Source organism: Cuculus canorus, chromosome 34, assembly GCF_017976375.1.
Source record: "Cuculus canorus isolate bCucCan1 chromosome 34, bCucCan1.pri, whole genome shotgun sequence".
Classification (NCBI taxonomy): Eukaryota; Metazoa; Chordata; class Aves; order Cuculiformes; family Cuculidae; genus Cuculus; species Cuculus canorus.
Genome location: NC_071434.1, coordinates 858,528 through 880,647, shown reverse-complemented (window position 1 = coordinate 880,647; position 22,120 = coordinate 858,528). Strand labels below are relative to the sequence as shown.

Genomic DNA, 22,120 nt, shown 5'->3' with positions numbered 1-22,120 from the left:
AACGTTCATGAAGACAAAGGACCATCAAAGGTCTCCCAAGAGCTTCACTGCCCCCCCCCAGCCCCATAGATTGCCCCATAGATTGGCCCATAGATTGCCCTCATAGACCCCCCCATACCCCCCCCAGCCCCATAGATTGCCCCATATATTCCCCATAGACACCCCCATAGATACACCCCGGGACCCCCCCCCCAGCCCCACAGATTGCCCCATAGATTCCCCATAGACCCCCCCCATAGACACCCCCAGACCCCTCCAGGGACCCCCCCCAGCCCCATAGATTGCCCCATAGATTCCCCATAGACCCCCCCCATAGATACCACCCCGGGACCCCCCCCCAGCCCCATAGATTGCCCCATAGATTCCCCATAGACACCCCCATAGATACCACCCCGGGACCCCCCCCCAGCCCCATAGATTGCCCCATAGATTGCCCCATAGACACCCCCATAGACACCCCCAGACCCCTCCAGGGACCCCCCCCAGCCCCATAGATTGCCCCATAGATTCCCCATAGACCCCCCCCATAGACACCACCCCGGGAACCCCCCCCCAGCCCCATAGATTGCCCCATAGATTCCCCATAGACCCCCCCCATAGACACCCCCCATAGATACCACCCCGGGACCCCCCCCCAGCCCCACAGATTGCCCCATAGATTCTCCATAGACCCCCCCCATAGACACCCCCAGGCACCCCCCCGGGACCCCCCCCAGCCCCATAGATTGCCCCATAGATTGCCCCATAGACCCCCCCCATAGATACCACCCCGGGACCCCCCCAGCCCCATAGATTGCCCCATAGATTGCCCATAGACCCCCCCAGACCCCTCCAGGGACTCCCCCCAGCCCCATAGATTGCCCCATAGATTCCCCATACACACCCCCTCCCATAGACACCTCCAGACCCCCCCCCGGGACCCCCCCCAGCCCCATAGATTGCCCCATAGATTCCCCACTGACCCCCCCCATAGACCCCCCCCAGCCCCACTGACCCCCCCATAGACCCCATAGGCCCCCTCAGCCCCACTGACCCCCCCATAGACCCCCTCTGCCCCACTGACCCCCCCCATAGACCACCCCCAGCCCCACTGACCCCCCCATAGACCCCCCCAGCCCCACTGACCCCCCCATAGACCACCCCCAGCCCCACTGACCCCCCCATACACCCCCTCTGCCCCACTGACCCCCCCATAGACCCCCCCAGCCCCACTGACCCCCCCCCATAGACCTCCCCCAGCCCCACTGACCCCCCCCATAGACCCCATAGACCCACCCCAGCCCCACTGACCCCCCCCATAGGCCCCCCCCAGGGTCCCCCCCAGCCCCACTGACCCCCCCCATAGGGCCCCCCCAGGGTCCCCCCCAGCCCCACTGACCCCCCCCATAGACCGCCCCCAGCCCCACTGACCCCCCCCATAGGCCCCCCCCAGGGTCCCCCCCAGCCCCACTGACCCCCCCCATAGGGCCCCCCCAGACCTGTTTGACTTTGGCGACGTCGCGGATGAAGGATTCGTCATCCACGAAGTCGCGAAGACGCTGGAGCTGATCCAGATCGGCCACGAAATCCTCCCCAATGCGCTGTGGGCAGACCCAGAGCGACCCATAGCGACCCATAGCGACCCATAGGGACCCATAGGGACCCATAGCGACCCACAGGGACCCATAGAGACCCATAGGGACCTATAGAGACCCATACGGACCTATAGAGCCCATAGAGAACCATAGGGACCCATAGGTATCCATAGGGACCATAGAGACCCATAGAGACTCATAGATGCTCATAGAGACCCACAGAGACCCACAGAGATCCATAAAGACCCATAGAGACCCTATAGGGACCCACAGAGATCCACAGAGATCCATAAAGACCCATAGAGACCCATAGAGACCCATAGAGCCCATAGGGACCCATAGAGACTCATAGAGACTCATAGAGACCCACAGAGACCCATAGGGACCCACAGAGATCCATAGAGCCTACAGAGACCCATAGAGACTCATATATGCTCATAGAGACCCACAGCGACCCATAGGGACCCATAGAGAACCATAGGGCCTATAGAGACCCATAGAGACTCGTAGAGACCCATAGAGCCCATAGAGACCCAGAGCGACCCATAGAGACCCATAGGGACCCATAGAGATCTATAGAGATCCATAGAGATCCACAGAGATCCACAGAGACCCATAAAGACCCATAGAGCCCATAGAGACCCATAGATGCTCATAGAGACCCACAGAGATCCATAGAGACCCACAGAGACTCATAGAGACCCATAGGGACCCATAGGGACCCATAGAGACCCACAGAGACCCATAGAGCCCATAGAGCCCATAGAGTGACCCATAGAGTGACCCATAGGGACCCATAGGGACCCATAGGGACCCATAGAGATCCATAGAGACTCATAGAGACTCATAGAGACCCATAGAGACCCATAGAGACCCATAGCACCCATAGGGACCCATGGGGACTCATAGAGATCCATAAAGACTCGTAGATACTCATAGAGACCCACAGAGACCCATAGCGACCCATAGAGCCCATAGAGACCCATAGTGACCCATAGAGCCCACAGGGACCCATAGAGCCCAGAGCAACCCATAGAGACCCATAGAGACCCACAGCAACTCATAGAGCCCATAGGGACCCATAGAGACGCAGAGAGACCTATAGAGGGACCCATAGAGCCCATAGGGACCCATAGAGACCTATAGAGTCCATAGAGACCCATAGAGCCCATAGAGATCCATAGAGACCCATAGTGACTCATAGAGCCCATAGGGACCCATAGAGACCCATAGCGACCCATATTGACCCATAGAGCCCATAGGGACCCATAGAGACCCATAGAGACCCATAGAGCCCATATTGACCCATAGAGCCCATAGAGCCCATAGAGCCCATAGAGCCCATAGAGAGCCCATAGAGCCCATAGAGAGCCATAGAGAGCCATAGAGCCCATAGAGCCCATAGAGAGCCATAGAGCCCATAGAGAGCCATAGAGCCCCATAGAGCCCATAGAGCCCATAGAGAGCCATAGAGAGCCATAGAGCCCATAGAGCCCATATTGACCCATAGAGCCCATAGAGAGCCATAGAGCCCCATAGAGCCCATAGAGCCCATAGAGAGCCATAGAGCCCATAGAGCCCATAGAGCCCATAGAGAGCCATAGAGCCCATAGAGCCCCATAGAGCCCATAGAGCCCATAGAGAGCCATAGAGCCCATAGAGCCCCATAGAGCCCATAGAGCCCATAGAGAGCCATAGAGCCCATAGAGCCCATAGAGCCCATAGAGAGCCATAGAGCCCATAGAGCCCCATAGAGCCCATAGAGAGCCATAGAGAGCCATAGAGCCCATAGAGCCCCATAGAGCCCATAGAGAGCCATAGAGCGCCATAGAGCGCCATAGAGCCCATAGAGCCCCATAGTGACCCATAGTGACCCATAGTGCCCCATACTGCCCCATAGCACCCCATAGCACCCCATAGCGCCCCCCCGGCGCCCCACCTGGGCGATGACGTCGGCCAGCCCCGGGTTGCAGAGCAGCAGCCATCGCCGGGGGGTAATGCCGTTGGTTTTGTTCTGGAACTTCTTGGGCTCCAACTCATAGAAATCCTTGAACCTGGGGGGGGGCGGAGATGAAGGGACCCACAGCGCCCCACGGCCATGGGGCAGAGACCCCCACAGCGCCCCACGGCCATGGGGCGGAGCAGAGACCCCACAGCGGGGGAGAGCAGGAGGAGGAGGATGGGATGAAGATGAGGATGAGGATGAGGATGAGGATGGGATGAGGATGAGGATGGGATGAGGATGAGGATGAGGATGAGGATGAGGATGGGATGAGGATGAGGATGGGATGAGGATGAGGATGAGGATGAGGATGAGGATGGGATGAGGATGAGGATGAGGATGAGGATGAGGATGAGGATGAGGATGGGATGAGGATGAGGATGGGATGAGGATGGGATGAGGATGAGGATGAGGATGAGGATGAGGATGAGGATGGGATGAGGATGAGGATGAGGATGAGGATGAGGATGAGGATGAGGATGGGATGAGGATGAGGATGGGATGAGGATGGGATGAGGATGAGGATGAGGATGGGGATGAGGATGAGGATGAGGATGAGGATGAGGATGAGGATGAGGATGAGGATGGGATGAGGATGAGGATGAGGATGAGGATGAGGATGGGATGAGGATGGGATGAGGATGAGGATGGGATGAGGATGAGGATGAGATGAGGATGAGGATGAGGATGAGATGAGGATGAGGATGAGGATGAGGATGAGGATGAGGATGGGATGAGGATGGGATGAGGATGAGGATGAGGATGAGGATGGGATGAGGATGAGGATGGGATGAGGATGAGGATGGGATGAGGATGGGATGAGGATGGGATGAGGATGAGGATGAGGATGAGGATGAGGATGGGATGAGGATGAGGATGGGATGAGGATGAGGATGAGGATGAGGATGAGGATGGGATGAGGATGAGGATGGGATGAAGATGAGGATGAGGATGAGGATGAGGATGGGATGAGGATGAGGATGAGGATGGGGATGAGGATGAGGATGGGGATGAGGATGGGGATGAGGATGGGGATGAGGATGGGGATGAGGATGAGGATGGGATGAGGATGAGGATGGGATGAGGATGAGGATGAGGATGGGATGAGGATGAGGATGAGATGAGGATGAGGATGAGGATGAGGATGGGATGAAGATGAGGATGAGGATGAGGATGAGGATGAGGATGAGGATGAGGATGAGGATGAGGATGAGGATGAGGATGAGGATGGGATGAGGATGGGATGAGGACGAGGATGGGATGAGGATGGGATGAGGATGGGATGAGGATGAGGATGAGGATGGGATGAGGATGGGATGAGGATGAGGATGAGATGAGGATGAGGATGAGGATGAGGATGGGATGAAGATGAGGATGAGGATGAGGATGGGATGAAGATGAGGATGAGGATGAGGATGGGATGAAGATGAGGATGAGGATGAGGATGAGGATGGGATGAGGATGAGGATGAGATGAGGATGAGGATGAGGATGAGGATGGGATGAAGATGAGGATGAGGATGAGGATGAGGATGGGATGAGGATGAGGATGAGGATGAGGATGGGGATGAGGATGGAATGAGAACAGAGACAAGGATGGAGATGAAGAAGGGATGGGGTTGAGGATGAAGATGGGATGAGGACAAGGAGGAGGATGGAGATGAGGCCAGAGCTGAGGATGAGGATGGGGACAAGGATGGAGATGAGGACGAGGACGGCGATGAAGAAGGGATGAGGATGAAGATGAGGACGAGATGAAGACAACAGATGGAGCTGCGATGGCCGTTGAAGGCGGCCGAGAACTGGGGAGGGCCCACGGGGGTCTGGGAGGGCAGATGTGGGGCAGATGTGGGGCAGAGGTGGGTCAGGGGTACGTACACGCTGTCCTTGAGGATCTCGGAGTGGATGCGGGCGACGCCGTTGACGGCGTGGGCGCCCACCAGGCACAGGTGCGCCATATTGATGCGCTTGACCGGGCCCTCCTCCACCAACGACATCCGGCGCAGCCGCTCGTGGTCCCCCGGAAAGGCGGCGTAGACGCGCTGTGGGGCAGGGCTGACCCATAGCGAGAGCCACAGAGCCCCCCCGGGACCCACAGCTGACCCCCGTGGAGACCCACAGACCCACAACTGCCCCACATGGACCCACAACTGACCCCCATGGAGACCTATGGACCCACAACTGCCCCACATGGAGACCTATGGACCTACAACTGCCCCCCAGGGACCCACAACTGCCCCATACGGACCCACAACTGACCCCCACGGAGACCTATGGACCTACAACTGCCCCACATGGACCCACAACTGACCCCCATGGACCCACAATTGACCCCCATGGAGACCTATGGACCTACAACTGCCCCACATGGACCCACAACTGCCCCCATGGAGAGCTATGGACCCACAACTGCCCCACATGGACCCACAACTGCCCCACATGGAGACCTATGGACCTACAACTGCCCCACACGGACCCACAACTGACCCCCATGGAGACCTATGGACCTACAACTGCCCCACATGGAGACCTATGGACCCACAACTGCCCCACACAGACCCACAACTGACCCCCGTGGAGACCTATGGGCCCACAACTGCCCCACAGGGACCCACAACTGCCCCCATGGAGAGCTATGGACCCACAACTGCCCCACATGGACCCACAACTGCCCCACATGGAGACCTATGGACCTACAACTGCCCCCCAGGGACCCACAACTTCCCTGCCCGCACCCCAAGCCACGCCCCTTTATCTCAAGCCACGCCCCTTTACCTCAAGCCACGCCCTCTCTCCCCAAGCTCTTCTCCCAGCCCCCCCCCCATATCGAAGGAGCGCGGGTTGAGCCCAACCCAAGCCCCGCCCCCTCTCCCCTAAGCCCGTTCTTTCCCTAAGCCACGCCCCCTCTCCAATCCCCGCCCCTCTCCCCAATCCCCGCCCCCTCTCCCCTAAGCCCCGTTCTTTCCCCTAAGCCCCGCCCCCTCACCAATCCCCGTCCCCTCCCTAAGCCCCGCCCCCTCACTGAGCCCCGCCCCCTCACTGAGCCCCGCCCCCCAAGCCCCGCCCCCGCCCTCACGTCGAGGAAGCGCTGGTTGATCTCGTAGATGATCTGCAGGTGCCGCGGCAGCAGCGACTCCAGGAGGTGCAGCGGCCATCGCTCCAGAGCCTCCGGCAGCACCGTGTGGTTCGTGTACGCGCAGCTGCGCACCGTCACATCCCACGCCTGGGGGGGGGGACATAGCGGGACCCATAGCGACCCATAGAGACCCATAGAGTGACCCATAGAGTGACCCATAGAGTGACCCATAGAGACCCATAGAGACCCATAGAGACCCATAGAGTGACCCATAGAGACCCATAGAGACCCATAGAGACCTCATAGAGACCCATAGAGTGACCCATAGAGACCCATAGAGTGACCCCTAGAGACCCATAGACCCATAGAGTGACCCATAGCGACCCATAGAGACCCATAGAGTGACCCATAGAGACCCATAGAGACCCATAGAGTGACACATAGAGACCCATACAGTGACCCATAGAGACCCATATCGACCCAGAGACTGACCCATAGTGACCCACAGACCCATAGCGACCCATAGAGACCCATAGAGACCCACAGAGACCCATAGAGACCCATAGAGACCCATAGAGTGACCCATAGAGACCCATAGAGGCCCATAGAGACCCATAGAGTGACCCATAGAGACCCATAGAGACCCATAGAGTGATCCATAGAGTGACCCATAGAGACCCATAGAGACCCATAGAGTGACCCATAGAGTGACCCATAGAGACCCATAGACCCATAGAGACCCATAGAGTGACCCATAGAGACCCACAGAGACCCATAGAGACCCATAGAGACCCATAGACCCATAGAGTGACCCATAGAGTGACCCATAGTGACCCATAGATTGACCCATAGCAACCCACAGCGATCCATAGAATGACCCACAGTGACCCATAGATAGACCCATAGTGATCCATAGAATGACCCATAGAGACCCATAGCGACCCATAGTGACCCACAGACCCATAGTGACCCACAGACCCACAGCCACCCAGAGACTGATCCATAGTATGACCCATAGAGACCCATAGCGACCCATAGCGTCCCATAGAATGACCCATAGAGACCCATAGCGACCCAGAGACTGACCCATAGCGATCCATAGCGACCCAGAGACTGACCCATAGCGACCCATAGAATGACCCATAGAGACCCATAGCGACCTATAGCGACCCAGAGACTGACCCATAGTGACCCATAGACTGACCCACAGTGACCCACAGACCCATAGCGACCCACAGACCCATAGCGACCCATAGTGACCCACAGCGACCCATAGACTGCCCCACAGCGGCCCATAGAATGACCCATAACGACCCATAGTGACCCACAGCGACCCATAGAGACCCATAGACCCATAGCGACCCATCGAGTGCCCCACAGCACTCCCCCCGGTGCCCCATAGCGCCGCAGTGCCCCCCGTGTGCCCCACTTTGTCCCAGCTGAGCTTCTCCTCATCCACGAGGATCCGCATGAGCTCCGGAATGGCGAGAGACGGATGAGTGTCGTTGAGCTGAATGGCCACCTGCGGGGAGCGGAGACGGAGACGGATACGGATACGGATACGGATACGGGATACGGGATATGGGATAGGGGAGATGGGAGATGGGATATGGATACGGATACGAGATATGGGAGATGGGAGATGGGAGATGGAGATGGGAGATGGAGATGGAGATGGAGATGGGAGATGGAGATGGGAGATGGGAGATGGGAGATGGGAGATGGGAGATGGGAGATGGGAGATGGAGATGGAGATGGGAGATGGGAGATGGGATGGGGACATGGGATGGGATATGGGATGGGATATGGGATGGGGACATAGATGGGGTCACAAGATAGGGACATGGATGGAGATACAGATGGGGACATGGATGGGGACATGGAGACATGGATGGAGATATGGATGGGGACATGGATGGAGATATGGATGGAGATATGGAGACATGGATGGAGATATGGATGGGGACATGGATGGGGACACAGATGGGAATATGGATGGAGATATGGAGACACGGATGGAGATATGGGGACATGGATGGAGATATGGATGGAGACAGATGGGGACACGGATGGGGACACGGATGGAGATATGGATGGAGATATGGAGACATGGATGGAGATATGGATGGGGATATGGAAGGGGACATGGAAGGGGACATGGATGGAGATATGGATGGAGATATGGGGACATGGATGGAGATATGGATGGGGATATGGATGGGGATATGGATGGGGACATGGATGGAGATATGGAGACATGGATGGAGATATGGATGGGGACACGGATGGAGACATGGATGGGGATATGGATGGAGATATGGATGGAGATATGGATGGGGACATGGATGGGGATATGGATGGAGATATGGAGACACGGATGGAGATAGATATGGGGACATGGATGGAGATATGGATGGAGACACAGATTGGGACACAGATGGGGACATGGATGGAGATATGGATGGAGATATGGATGGAGATATGGATGGAGATATGGAGACACGGATGGAGATAGATATGGGGACATGGATGGGGACATGGATGGGGACACGGATGGAGATATGGATGGGGACACAGATTGGGACACAGATGGGGACATGGATGGAGATATGGATGGAGATATGGATGGAGATATGGGGACATGGATGGAGACGGATGGGGCCATTGGATGGGGCCACGGGGGGGCGGATGTGTGTGGGTGCCGGGGGCGCTGACCTTGTCGGGGAAGGCGTCGAAGTGCGTGCGCACGGCCTCGCGGGAACCGAACTGTGCGGCCTTGAAACGCCGAACGATGTCGTGGAGAGTGGCCGCGACCACAAAGTACTCCTGTTTGAGCCGCAGCTCCTTCCCCTCGAAGAACTGCCGGGACGGGGGGGTCAGCGGGACCCCAAAAACTGGGGGACACCCCCCAACACCCCCACGGGGGGGCAGAGGGACCCCCAAAGAGGGGGAACCCCCCATTGGGGACAAAAGGGAAACCCCCATGGGGACAGAGGGAACCCAAATAGGGGAACCCCCCCATTAGGGACAAAAGGGACCCCCAAATAGGGGAACCCCCCATTGGGGACAGAAGGGACCCCCCCTTGGGGACAGAGGGACCCCCAAATAGGGGAACCCCCCATTGGGGACAAAAGGGACCCCCCCATGGGGACAGAGGGACCCCCAAATAGGGGAACCCCCAATTGGGGACAGTGGGACCCCCAAATAGGGGAACTCCCCTATTGGGGACAGAGGGACCCCCAAATAGGGGAACCCCCCATTGGGGACAAAAGGGACCCCCCCATGGGGACAGAAGGACCCCCAAATAGGGGAACCCCCCATTGGGGACAAAAGGGACCCCCCCTTGGGGACAGAGGGACCCCCAAATAGGGGAACCCCCCCTTGGGGACAAAAGGGACCCCCCCTTGGGGACAGAGGGACCCCCAAATAGGGGAACCCCCCCCCTTGGGGACACCAGGGACTACTCCATGGGGACAGAGGGACCCCCAAATAGGGGAACCCCCACTTGGGGACAAAAGGGACCCCCCATGGGGACAGAGGGACCCCAAATAGGGGAACCCCCCATGAGTCCCTGTTGACCTCAGTTGCCCCCCCTTTGCCCCCCCATTAGTCCCTATTGCCCCCCACTGCCCCCTATTGCCCCCCATTGCCCCCCCATGAGTCCCTATTGCCCCCCATTGCCCCCCCATTGCCCCTCTATTGCCCCCATTGCCCCCTATTGCCCCCCATTGCCCCCCATGGGTCCCTATTGCCCCCCATTGCTCCCCCAATTGCCCCCTATTGCCCCCCCATTGCCCCCCATGGGTCCCTATTGCCCCCCATTGCCCCCCCATTGCCTCCCATTGCCCCCCCATTGCCCCTCTATTGCCCCCATTGCCCCCTATTGCCCCCCATTGCCCCCCATGGGTCCCTATTGCCCCCCATTGCTCCCCCAATTGCCCCCTATTGCCCCCCCATTGCCCCCCATGGGTCCCTATTGCCCCCCATTACCCCCCCATTGCCTCCCATTGCCCCCCCATTGCCCCTCTATTGCCCCCATTGCCCCCCATTGCCCCCTATTGCCCCCCCATAGGTCCCTATTGCCCCCCATTGCCCCCCCATGGGTCCCTATTGCCCCCCATTGCCCCCTATTGCCCCCCCATAGGTCCCTATTGCCCCCCATTGCCCCCCTATTGACCCCCATAGGTCCCCATTGCCCCCCATTGCCCCCCCATGAGTCCCTATTGCCCCCATTGTCCCCCCATTGCCCCCCTTTTAGTCCCTATTGCCCCCCATTGCCTCCCATTGCCCCCCCATGAGTTCCTATTGCCCCCCACTGCCCCCCTATTGCCCCCTATTGCCCCCCTAAGGGTCCCTATTGCCCCCATAGCCCCCCATGGGTCCCTATTGCCCCCATAGCCCCCCATTGCCCCCCCATTGCCCCCCATGAGTCCCTATTGCCCCCATAGCCCCCCATTGCCCCCCCATGAGTCCCTATTGCCCCCCATTGCCCCCCATTGGTCCCCATTGGTCCCTATTGCCCCCCATTGCCCCCCCATTGCGCCCCCCCCTGGTTTCCCAGCCCCCCCCATCATTCTGGGGGTGCCCCCCCCTCACATTGTCGTTGGGGTACAGGACCCGCGAGATGTTCTCGGCCAAGTTCCGATCCAGCACGGCCTGAATGTACCCCCCGACATTGACTGGGGGGAAAGGGGGGGTCACGAGAGGGATTGGGGGGGTTCGAGGGGGTCCTGAGGGGGTTTTGGGGGGGACTGGGGGGGTACAGGGGGTACTGAGGGTGGTTTGGGGGGGTTTGAGGGGGTCTTGAGGAGTTTGGGGGGGGGTACAGGGGATACTGAGGGGGGGATTGGGGGGGTTTGAGGGGTACAGGGGGGGACTGGGGGTTACAGGGGGTACTGGGGGGGAGGTTGGGGGGATTTGAGGGGGTCCTGAGGGGTTTTGGGGGGTACTGGGGGGGGTATAGGGGGTACTGAGGGGGGGATTGGGGGGGTTCGAGGGGGTCCTGAGGGGTTTTGGGGGGGACTGGGGGGGAACAGGGGGTACTGAGGGGGGGGGATTGGGGGGTTTGAGGGGGTTTGGGGGGGGACTGGGGGGGAACAGGGGGTACTCGGGGGGGATTGGGGGGGTTCGAGGGGGTTTGAGGGGGTCCTGAGGGGTTTTTGGGGGGAACTGAGGGGGGGTTTGAGGGGGTCCTGAGGGGTTCATTTTGGGGGTTCGGGGGATTTTGGGGTTCATTTTTAGAGTTTTGGGGGTTCATTTTGGGGGTTCAGAGCATTTTGGGGTCATTTTTTTGTGGTTTTGTGCAATTTGGGTCATTTTGGTGTTATTTTTTCGTGTTTTTTGGGTTTTTTTCTGGGGGTTCTTTTTGGGGGGGATTTCTTTTTGGGGGTTCGGAGCATTTTGGGTTCCATTTTTTTGAGCTTTTGTGCAATTTGGGACATTTTGGTGTTATTTTGGGGATTTTTGGCGTTATTTTGCGGAATTTTGGCGTTATTTTTGGGAATTTTGGTGTTATTTTTGGGATTTTTGGTGTTATTTTTGGGATTTTTGGCGTTATTTTGGGGAATTTTGGTGTTATTTTTGGGATTTTTGGCGTTATTTTGGGGAATTTTGGTGTTATTTTTGGGATTTTTGGCGTTAATTTTGGGAATTTTGGTGTTATTTTGGGAATTTTGATGTTATTTTTGGGAATTTCGGTGTTATTTTTGGGATTTTTGGAGTTATTTTGGGGAATTTTTGGTGTTATTTTTGGGATTTTTGGCGTTAATTTTGGGATTTTTGGGGTTATTTTTGAGATTTTTGGTGTTATTTTTGGGATTATTTTTGGGAATTTTGGTGTGATTTTTGGGATTTTTTGCGGTTTTTTTGGGAATTTTGGTGTTATTTTTGGGTTTTTTTTGGTTTTTTTTGTTTTTTTTTGGTTTTTTTTGTTTTTTTTTCATTTTTTTTGTTTTCAGGGGCATTTTTTGGGTGTTTTTTTTTTTGGGGGGGTTTCACGGGGGTGGTGTTTGATTTTTGGGGTACGGGGGGGGGTCACTCACAATCCTTGAGGTTGAAGTCGTTGGGCGCTCGCGCCGACCACAGCCTCATGGTGTTGACGGTGTTGTTGCGGTACCCCGGCACGGGGGTGTCGTACGGCAGCGCCAACACCACCTGCGTCGCACACGCGTGTGCAAAGGAGCACCCCCAGAGCCTCTCCCCACCCCCTCCTTCTTCCCCCTCCCCCCCCGCGGCCCTTCGCACGGCCCTCACTACGCGCCCGCAAACGCCATCGCCGCCCTTCCACGCGCCCCTCGCACGCCCTCGCACGCTCCTTGCACGCCGCTATGCGCCCTCAAACACCATTACGGCCCTTCCACGCTCCCATCACACACCCTCGCACGCTCCTCGCACGCCGCTACGCGCCCTCGCACGCCATCGCGGCCCTTCCAGACGCCCGTTGCACACCCTTGCACGCTCCTCGCACGCCGCTATGTGCCCTCAAACACCATTATGGCCCTTCCACCTCCCATCGCACGTCTTTGCACACCCTTGCACACTACTACGCGCCCTCGCACGCCATTATGGCCCTTCCACATGCCCGTTGCACACCCTTGCACGCCCTCGCACGCTCCTCGCACGCCGCTACGCGCCCTCAAACACCATCACGGCCCTTCCACGCGCCCATCGCACGTCTTTGCACACTCCTCGCACGCTCCTCGCATGCCATTATGGCCCTTCCACGCACCCATCGCACGTCTTCACACACCCTCACACACTCCTCGCACGCCACTACGCGCCCTTGCACGCCATTATGGCCCTTTCACGCGCCCCTCGCACACCGTCGCACACCTTGCACGCCCTCACACACTCCTTTCACGCCACTATGTGCCCTCGCACACCATTACAGCCCTTCCACACACCCTCACACGCCCCTCGCACGCCGCTATGCGCCCTCGCACGCCATCATGGCCCTTTCACGCTCCCATCGCACGCCCTCGCACACCCTCGCACGCCGTCAAACACTCCTCGCACGCCCCTACGCGCCCTCACACACCATTATGGCCCTTCCACACTCCCATCGCACGTCTTTGCACACCCTCACACACTCCTCGCACGCCACTACGCGCCCTCGCACGCCATTATGGCCCTTCCACGCTCCCATCGCACGTCTTCACACGCCTTTGCACACTCCTCACACGTTGCTACGCGCCCTCGCACGCCATTATGGCCCTTCCATGCTCCCATCGCACGTCTTCGCACACCTTGCACGCCCTCACACACTCCTTTCACGCCACTATGTGCCCTCGCACACCATTACAGCCCTTCCACACACCCTCACACGCCCCTTGCACGCCGCTATGCGTCCTCGCACGCCATCATGGCCCTTTCACGCATCCATTGCACACTCCTTGCACGCCGCTATGCGCCCTTGCACACCATTATGGCCCTTCCACACTCCCATTGCACGTCTTTGCACGCCCCTCGCACGCCGCCATGCGCCCTCGCACGCCATAATGGCCCTTCCACACACCCATCGCACACACTCATACGCCCTCGCACACCCCTCGCACGCCGCTACGCGCCCTCGCACGCCATCACGGCCCTTTCACGCTCCCATCGCACGTCTTCACGCGCCTTTGCACACTCCTCACACGCCGCTACGCGCCCTCGCACGCCATTATGGCCCTTTCACGCTCCCGGCGCACGTCTTCGCACACCTTGCACGCCCTCACACACTCCTTGCACGCCACTATGTGCCCTCGCACGCCGTTACAGCCCTTCCACACACTCTCGCACGCCCCTCGCATGCCGCTACGTGCCCTCGCACGCCATCACGGCCCTTCCACACTCCCATTGCACGTCTTTGCACGCCCCTCGCACGCCGCTACGCACCCTCACACGCCATAATGGCCCTTCCACACACCCATCGCACACACTCATACGCCCTCGCACACCCCTCGCACGCCGCTACGCGCCCTCGCACGCCATTATGGCCCTTCCACGCTCCCCTCGCACGTCTTCGCGCACCTTGCACACCCTCACACACTCCTTTCACGCCACTATGTGCCCTCGCACGCCATTACAGCCCTTCCACACACCCTCGCACACCCTCGCACGCCGCTATGCGTCCTCGCACGCCATCACGGCCCTTTCACGCCCCTCGCACGCCCTCGCACGCCGTCGCACACCTGCGTGTCGAGCCACCGGGCGCCGCTGGGGCTGTGCTCGACGCGGCCGTAGAAGTGCACGGGGATGGTGTACTCGGGACGCGCTTTCTCCCAAGGGTTCCCGAAGCGAAGCCAATCGTCCGCCTCCTCCACCTGAACCCCGAAAGCAACCGGGAACCCCCAAAAAAATGGAGCCCGAGAGCCAAAAAAATGGACACAAAGAGCCCCAAAAATGGACCCAAAGACCCTAAAAATGGACCCAAAGACCCCAAAGACCCCAAAAATGGACACAAAGAGCCCAAAAATGGACCCAAAGACCCTAAAATGGACCCAAAGACCCCAAAAATGGACCCCAAGAGCCCAAAAATGGACACAAAGAGCCCAAAAATGGACACAAAGACCCTAAAATGGACCCAAAGACCCCAAAGAGCCCAAAAATGGACACAAAGAGCCCAAAAATGGACACAAAGAGCCCAAAATGGACCCCAAGACCCTAAAAATGGACATAAAGATCCCAAAGACCCCAAAAATGGGCCCCAAGAGCCCAGAAATGGACCCAAAGGCCCTAAAAATGGACACCAAGAGCCCAAAAATGGAGCCAAAGAGCCCAAAAATGGAGCCAAAGAGCCCAAAAATGGAGCCAAAGAGCACAAAAATGGAGCCAAAGAGTAGAAAAATGGACACAAAGAGCCCAAAAATGGAATCAAAGACACAAAAAATGGACCCAAAGACCCTAAAAATGGACACAAAGAGCCCAAAAATGGACACAAAGAGCCCAAAAATGGACAAAAAGACCCTAAAAATGGACATAAAGACCCAAAAATGGACCCAAAGACCCTAAAAATGGACATAAAGGCCCCAAAATGGACCCAAAGAGCCCAAAAATGGACCTGAAGAGCCCAAAAATGGACCCAAAGACCCCAAAATGGACCCAAAGAGCAAAAAATGGACACAAAGATCATAAAAATGGACCCAAAGAGCCCAAAAATGGACTCAAAGACCCAAAATGGACCCAAAGACCCTAAAAATGGACATAAAGGCCCCAAAATGGAACCAAAGAGCCCAAAAATGGACACAAAGAGCCCCAAAAATGGACCCAAAGACCCTAAAAATCAACCCAAAGGCCCAAAAAATGGACACAAAGATCATAAAAATGGACACAAAGATCATAAAAATGGACACAAAGGCCCCAAAATGGACCCAAAGGCCCTAAAAATGGACCCCAAGACCCCAAAAATGGACCCCAAGAGCCCAAAAATGGACCCAAAGACCCTAAAATGGACCCCAAGAGCCCAAAAATGGACCCAAAGACCCCAAAAATGGACCCAAAGACCCTAAAAATCAACCCAAAGACCCAAAAAATGGACACAAAGATCATAAAAATGGACACAAAGATCATAAAAATGGACACAAAGACCCCAAAAATGGACCCAAAGAGTAGAAAAATGGACGCAAAGACCCTAAAAATGGACATAAAGGCCCCAAAATGGATCCAAAGACCCTAAAAATGGACATAAAGATCATAAAAATGGACCCAAAGAGCACAAAAATGGAGCCAAAGATCCCAAAAAATGGACCTGAAGAGCCCAAAAATGGACACAAAGACTCTAAAAATGGACACAAAGGCCCCAAAATGGATCCAAAGACCCTAAAAATCGACCCAAAGGCCCAAAAAATGGACAAAAGATCATAAAAATGGACACAAAGACCCCAAAAATGGACATAAAGACCTCAAAAATTGACCCAAAGGCCCAAGAAATGGACACAAAGACCCTAAAATGGACACAAAGAGCCCCAAAAATGGACACAAAGACCCTAAAATGGACCCCAAGAGCCCAAAAACGGACCCAAAGACCCTAAAAATCAACCCAAAGGCCCTAAAAATGGACACAAAGATCATAAAAATGGACACAAAGAGCCCCAAAAATGGACACAAAGAGTAGAAAAATGGACGCAAAGATCATAAAAATGGACACAAAGAGCCCAAAATGGACTCAAAGACCCTAAAAATGGACATAAAGACCCCAAAATGGACCCAAAGAGCCCAAAAATGGACGCAATGAGCACAAAAATGGACACAAAGACCCTAAAAATGGACATAAAGGCCCCAAAATGGACCCAAAGACCCTAAAAATGGACATAAAGTCCCCAAAAATGGACCCAAAGACCCTAAAATGGACCCAAAGAGCACAAAATGGACCCAAAGACCCTAAAAGTGGACCCAAAGATCCCCAAAAATGGACCCAAAGACCCTAAAAATCGACCCAAAGGCCCAAAAATGGACACAAAGATCATAAAAATGGAGGCAAAGACCCTAAAAATGGACCCAAAGACCCCCAAAATGGACCCAAAGACCCCAAAAATGGCTCCAAGGACCACAAAAAGTAGACCCGGGGACCCCAAAATGGACCCCTGGGACCCCCCTCAGGGTCCCCCAAACTGCTCCAGAGACACCCAACTCCCCCCCCGGGACCCCAAAAATGGACACCCTGTACCCCCTTTTGACCTTCCAGGACCCCTCCCGACTCCCAGACCCCCCCAGGACTCCTGGGACCCCCCCAGAACCCCCTGTACCCCCTTTTTGACCTTCCAGACCCCCCCCAGGACCCCCCGTACCCCCTATTTGACCCTCCAGACCCCTCCCAGGACCCCAAGGACTCCCCCGTACCCCCTTTTTGACCTTCCAGACCCCCCCAGAACCCCAAGGACCCCCCCAGAACCCCCTGTACCCCTTATTTGACCCTCCAGACCCCCCCAGGACATGCCCAGAACCCCTGGGACCCCCCCCCAGAACCCCTGTACCCCTTATTTGACCCTCCAGACCCCCCCAGAACCCCTCCAGAACCCCTGGGACCCCCCTTGAACCCCCTGTACCCCTTATTTGACCCTCCAGACCCCCCCCAGGACACCCCCAGAACCCCTGGGACCCCCCCCGAACCCCCTGTACCCCTTATTTGACCCTCCAGACCCTCTCCAACCCCCCCCCAGAACCGCTGGGACCCCCTCAGGACCCCCTGTACCCCCTTTTTCACCCTCCAGACCCCCCCCAGGACCCCCCCAGAACCCCTGGGACCCCCCCCAGAACCCCCTGTACCCCTTATTTGACCCTCCAGACCCCCCCCAGGACACCCCCAGAACCCCTAGGACCCCCCCAGGACCCCCTGTACCCCCTTTTTCACCCTCCAGACCCCCCCCAGGACCCCCCCAGAACCCCTGGGACCCCCCCCAGAACCCCCTGTACCCCTTATTTGACCCTCCAGACCCCCCCCAGGACACCCCCAGAACCCCCTTTTTCACCCTCCGGACCCCCCCAAACACCCCCTCCCCAGACTCCCAGCCCCCCTCCAAGGACCCCCAGCCCCCCCCCCCCCATTTTTTGCCCCCCCCCCCACCTGCCAGCCCCCCTGGATCTTCTGGTTGAAGATGCCGAACTCGTAGCGGATGCCATAACCGTAGGCCGCCAACCCCAGCGTGGCCATCGAGTCCAGGAAACAGGCTACCAAATTGGGGGGGGGGCATCAGGAACCCCCCCAGGGCCTTATTACCCCCCCCCCAAGTCCTTCTTACCCCCCCCAAGTCCTTGTTGCCCCCCTCAGGTGCTTCTTACCCCCCCAAACCCCCCTGCCCCCCCCTTTTTGCCCCCCCAGACCCCCCTGCCCCCCCCTTTCTGACCCCCCCAAACCACTAGCCCCCCCTATGCCCCCTTACACCCCCCTTTTTCCCCCCCCAGACCCCCCTTCCCCCCCCTTTCTGACCCCCAAAAGACCCCTGGGACCCCACCAAACCACCAGCCCCCCCTATGCCCCCTTACCCCCCCCTTTTTGCACCCCCAAACCCCCCTTCCCCCCCTTTTTGACCCCCCAAACACCCCTGCCCCCCCCTTTTTGCCCCCCCAGACCCCCCCGCCCCCCCTTTTTGACCCCCAAAGACCCCTGGGACCCCCCCCAAACCACCAGCCCCCCCTATGCCCCCTTACCCCCCCTTTTTGCCCCCCCAAACCCCCCTGCCCCCCCCTTTTTGACCCCCAAACACCCCTCACCCCCCCTTTTTGACCCCCAGACCCCCTGCCCCCCCCTTTTTGACCCCCTAAAGACCCCTGGACCCCCCCCCCAAGACCACCAGCCCCCCCTATGCCCCCTTACCCCCATCTTTTTTACCCCCCCAAACCCCCCTGCCCCCCCCTTTTTGACCCCCAAAACACCCCTGGGACCCCCCCAAACCACCAGCCCCCCCTATGCCCCCTTACACCCCCCTTTTTCCCCCCCCCAAACCCCCCTGACCCCCCTTTTTGACCCCCCAAACACCCTGCCCCCCCTTTTTGCCCCCCAAACCCCCCTGCCCCCCCCTTTTTGACCCCCCCAAAGACCCCTGGGACCCCCTCAAACCACCAGCCCCCCCCTATGCCCCCTTACCCCCCCCTTTTTTACCCCCCCAGACCCCCCTGCCCCCCCTTTTTGCCCCCCAGACCCCTTTCTGCCCCCCCAAAACCACCTCTGCCCCCCTTTTTTGCCCCCCAGACACCTTTCTGCCCCCCCAAAACCACCCCTGTCCCCCCTTTCCCCCCATTTTTTGACCCCCAGGACCCCCCCCAGACCCCTGGGACCCCCCCTAACCCCCCCCTGCCCCCCCTTTTTGTGCCCCCCCCCACCTGCCAGCCGGCCCAGCCCCCCATTTCCCAGCCCCGCGTCCTCCTCCATCTCCTGCAGCTCCTCCATGTCCAGGCCCAGCTGGGGGGGGGCAAATAAAGGGGGGGTCAGGGGGTACCCCAAAAACCCTACGGGGGGGGGGAAAGGGCATGGAGCCCTATAGCCCCCCCCAACCTTCCTTCATACCCCCCCAATCCCAATTTAAACCCCCCAAAAGCCTCCACCCCACCATAGCCCCCCCCAAACCCCCCCAAATCCAATCCAAGTCCCCCAAAATCCACTCCAATCCCCCCCAAATCCACTCCAAACCCCCCAAATCCCCTCCAACCCCCCCAAATCCACTCCAATCCCCCCCAAAATCCCCTCCAACCCCCCCAAATCCACTCCAACCCCCCCTAAATCCACTCCAAATCCCCCAAATCCCCTCCAACCCCCCAAAACCCCTCCAACCCCCCCAAATCCCCTCCAACCCCCCCAAATCCACTCCAATCCCCCCCAAAATCCCCTCCAAACCCCCCAAATCCACTCAAATCCCCCCCAAAATCCACTCCAAACCCCCCAAATCCCCTCCAACCCCCCAAAACCCCTCCAACCCCCCCAAATCCACTCCAATCCCCCCCAAAATCCACTCTAACTCCTCCAAATCCACTCCAAACCCCCCAAATCCCCTCCAATACCCCCCAAATACCCTCCAACCCCCCCAAATCCCCTCTAACTCCTCCAAATCCACTCCAAACCCCCCAAATCCCCTCCAATACCCCCCAAATACCCTCCAACCCCCCCAAATCCCCTCTAACTCCTCCAAATCCACTCCAAACCCCCCAAATCCCCTCCAATACCCCCCAAATACCCTCCAACCCCCCCAAAATCCCCTCTAACTCCTCCAAATCCACTCCAACACCCCCAAATCCCCTCCAACCCCCCCAAATCCACTTCAAACCCCCCCAAATCCCCTCTAACTCCCCCCAAAATCCCCTCCAGACTCCCCAAATCCCCTCCAACCCCCCCAAATCCACTCCAAACCCCCCCAAATCCCCTCTAACTCCCCCCAAAATCCCCTCCAGACTCCCCCAAATCCCCTCCAACCCCCCCAAATCCACTCCAAACCCCCCCAAATCCCCTCTAACTCCCCAAAAATCCCCTCCAAACCCCCTCCAAACCCCCACCAAATCCCCTCCAATCACCCCCAAATCCACTCCAACCCCCCTCCAACTCCCCTCAAATCCACTCCACCCCCCCCCAAATCCCCTCCAACCCCCCTAAATCCACCCCAACCCCCCCCCATAGCCCCCCCCAACCCCCTCCAACCCCCCCGAACCCCCTCCAACCCCCCTAAATCCCCTCCAACTCCTCTCCAATCCCCCCAAATCCACTCCAAACCCCCCCAAATCCCCTCTAACCCCCCAAAATCCCCTCCAAACCCCCCCAAATCCCCTCTAACCCCCCAAAATCCCCTCCAAACCCCCCCAAATCCCCTCCAACCCCCCCAAATCCACTCTAAACCCCCCAAATCCCCTCCAACCCCCCCAAATCCCCTCTAACTCCCCCAAAATCCCCTCCAAACCCCGTCCAACCCCCCCAAATCCCCTCCAATCACCCCCAAATCCACTCCAACCCCCCCCAAATCCCCTCCAACCCCCCTAAATCCACCCCAACCCCCCCCATAGCCCCCCCAAACCCCCTCCAAACCCCCCCGAACCCCCTCCAACCCCCCTAAATCCCCTCCAACTCCCCTCCAACCCCCCCAAATCCATTCCAATCCCCCCCAAATCCCCTCCAATCCCCCCAAAATCCCCTCCAAACCCCCCCAAATCCCCTCTAACCCCCCAAAATCCCCTCCAAACCCCCCCAAATACCCTCCAACCCCCCCAAATCCACTCTAAACCCCCCAAATCCCCTCCAACCCCCCCAAATCCCCTCTAACTCCCCCAAAATCCCCTCCAAACCCCGTCCAACCCCCCCAAATCCCCTCCAATCACCCCCAAATCCACTCCAACCCCCCCAAATCCCCTCCAACCCCCCTAAATCCACCCCAACCCCCCCCATAGCCCCCCCAAACCCCCTCCAAACCCCCCCGAACCCCCTCCAACCCCCCTAAATCCCCTCCAACTCCCCTCCAACCCCCCCAAATCCACCCCAATCCCCCCCAAATCCCCTCCAATCCCCCCCAATCCCCCCCAAATCCCCCCCAAATCCCCCCAAATCCCCTCCAATCCCCCCAAATCCCCTCCAAACCCCCCCAAATACCCTCCAACCCCCCCAAATCCACTCCAAACCCCCCCAAATCCCCTCCAACCCCCCAAATCCCCTCTAACTCCCCAAAAATCCCCTCCAAACCCCCTCCAACCCCCCCAAATCCCCTCCAATCACCCCCAAATCCACTCCAACCCCCCTCCAACTCCCCTCAAATCCACTCCAACCCCCCCCAAATCCCCTCCAACCCCCCTAAATCCACCCCAACCCCCCCATAGCCCCCCCAAACCCCCTCCAACCCCCCTAAATCCACCCCAACCCCCCCATAGCCCCCCCAAACCCCCTCCAACCCCCCCCAAATCCCCTCCAACCCCCCTAAATCCACCCCAACCCCCCCATAGCCCCCCCCAAACCCCCTCCATAGCCCCCCGAACCCCCTCCAACCCCCCTAAATCCCCTCCAACACCTCTCCAACCCCCC

The 22,120-nt window shown here is 58.1% G+C and overlaps 1 protein-coding gene across 1 annotated transcript in view; it reads right to left on the bottom strand.

Moving 5' to 3' along the window:
* PYGM (glycogen phosphorylase, muscle associated) overlaps window positions 1-22,120 on the bottom strand; it is a 44,513-nt gene that overhangs the window by 18,783 nt on the left and 3,610 nt on the right. Inside the window, exons 3-13 of the mRNA XM_054052567.1 lie at window positions 19,450-19,528; window positions 18,194-18,297; window positions 14,823-14,954; window positions 12,693-12,804; window positions 11,248-11,330; window positions 9,367-9,510; window positions 8,081-8,173; window positions 6,652-6,798; window positions 5,454-5,617; window positions 3,514-3,628; window positions 1,479-1,580 (exon numbers count right to left, since the gene is read on the bottom strand). Coding sequence (XP_053908542.1) covers window positions 1,479-1,580; window positions 3,514-3,628; window positions 5,454-5,617; window positions 6,652-6,798; window positions 8,081-8,173; window positions 9,367-9,510; window positions 11,248-11,330; window positions 12,693-12,804; window positions 14,823-14,954; window positions 18,194-18,297; window positions 19,450-19,528 — 1,275 coding nt within the window. The remainder of the gene's footprint in view (window positions 1-1,478; window positions 1,581-3,513; window positions 3,629-5,453; window positions 5,618-6,651; window positions 6,799-8,080; window positions 8,174-9,366; window positions 9,511-11,247; window positions 11,331-12,692; window positions 12,805-14,822; window positions 14,955-18,193; window positions 18,298-19,449; window positions 19,529-22,120) is intronic.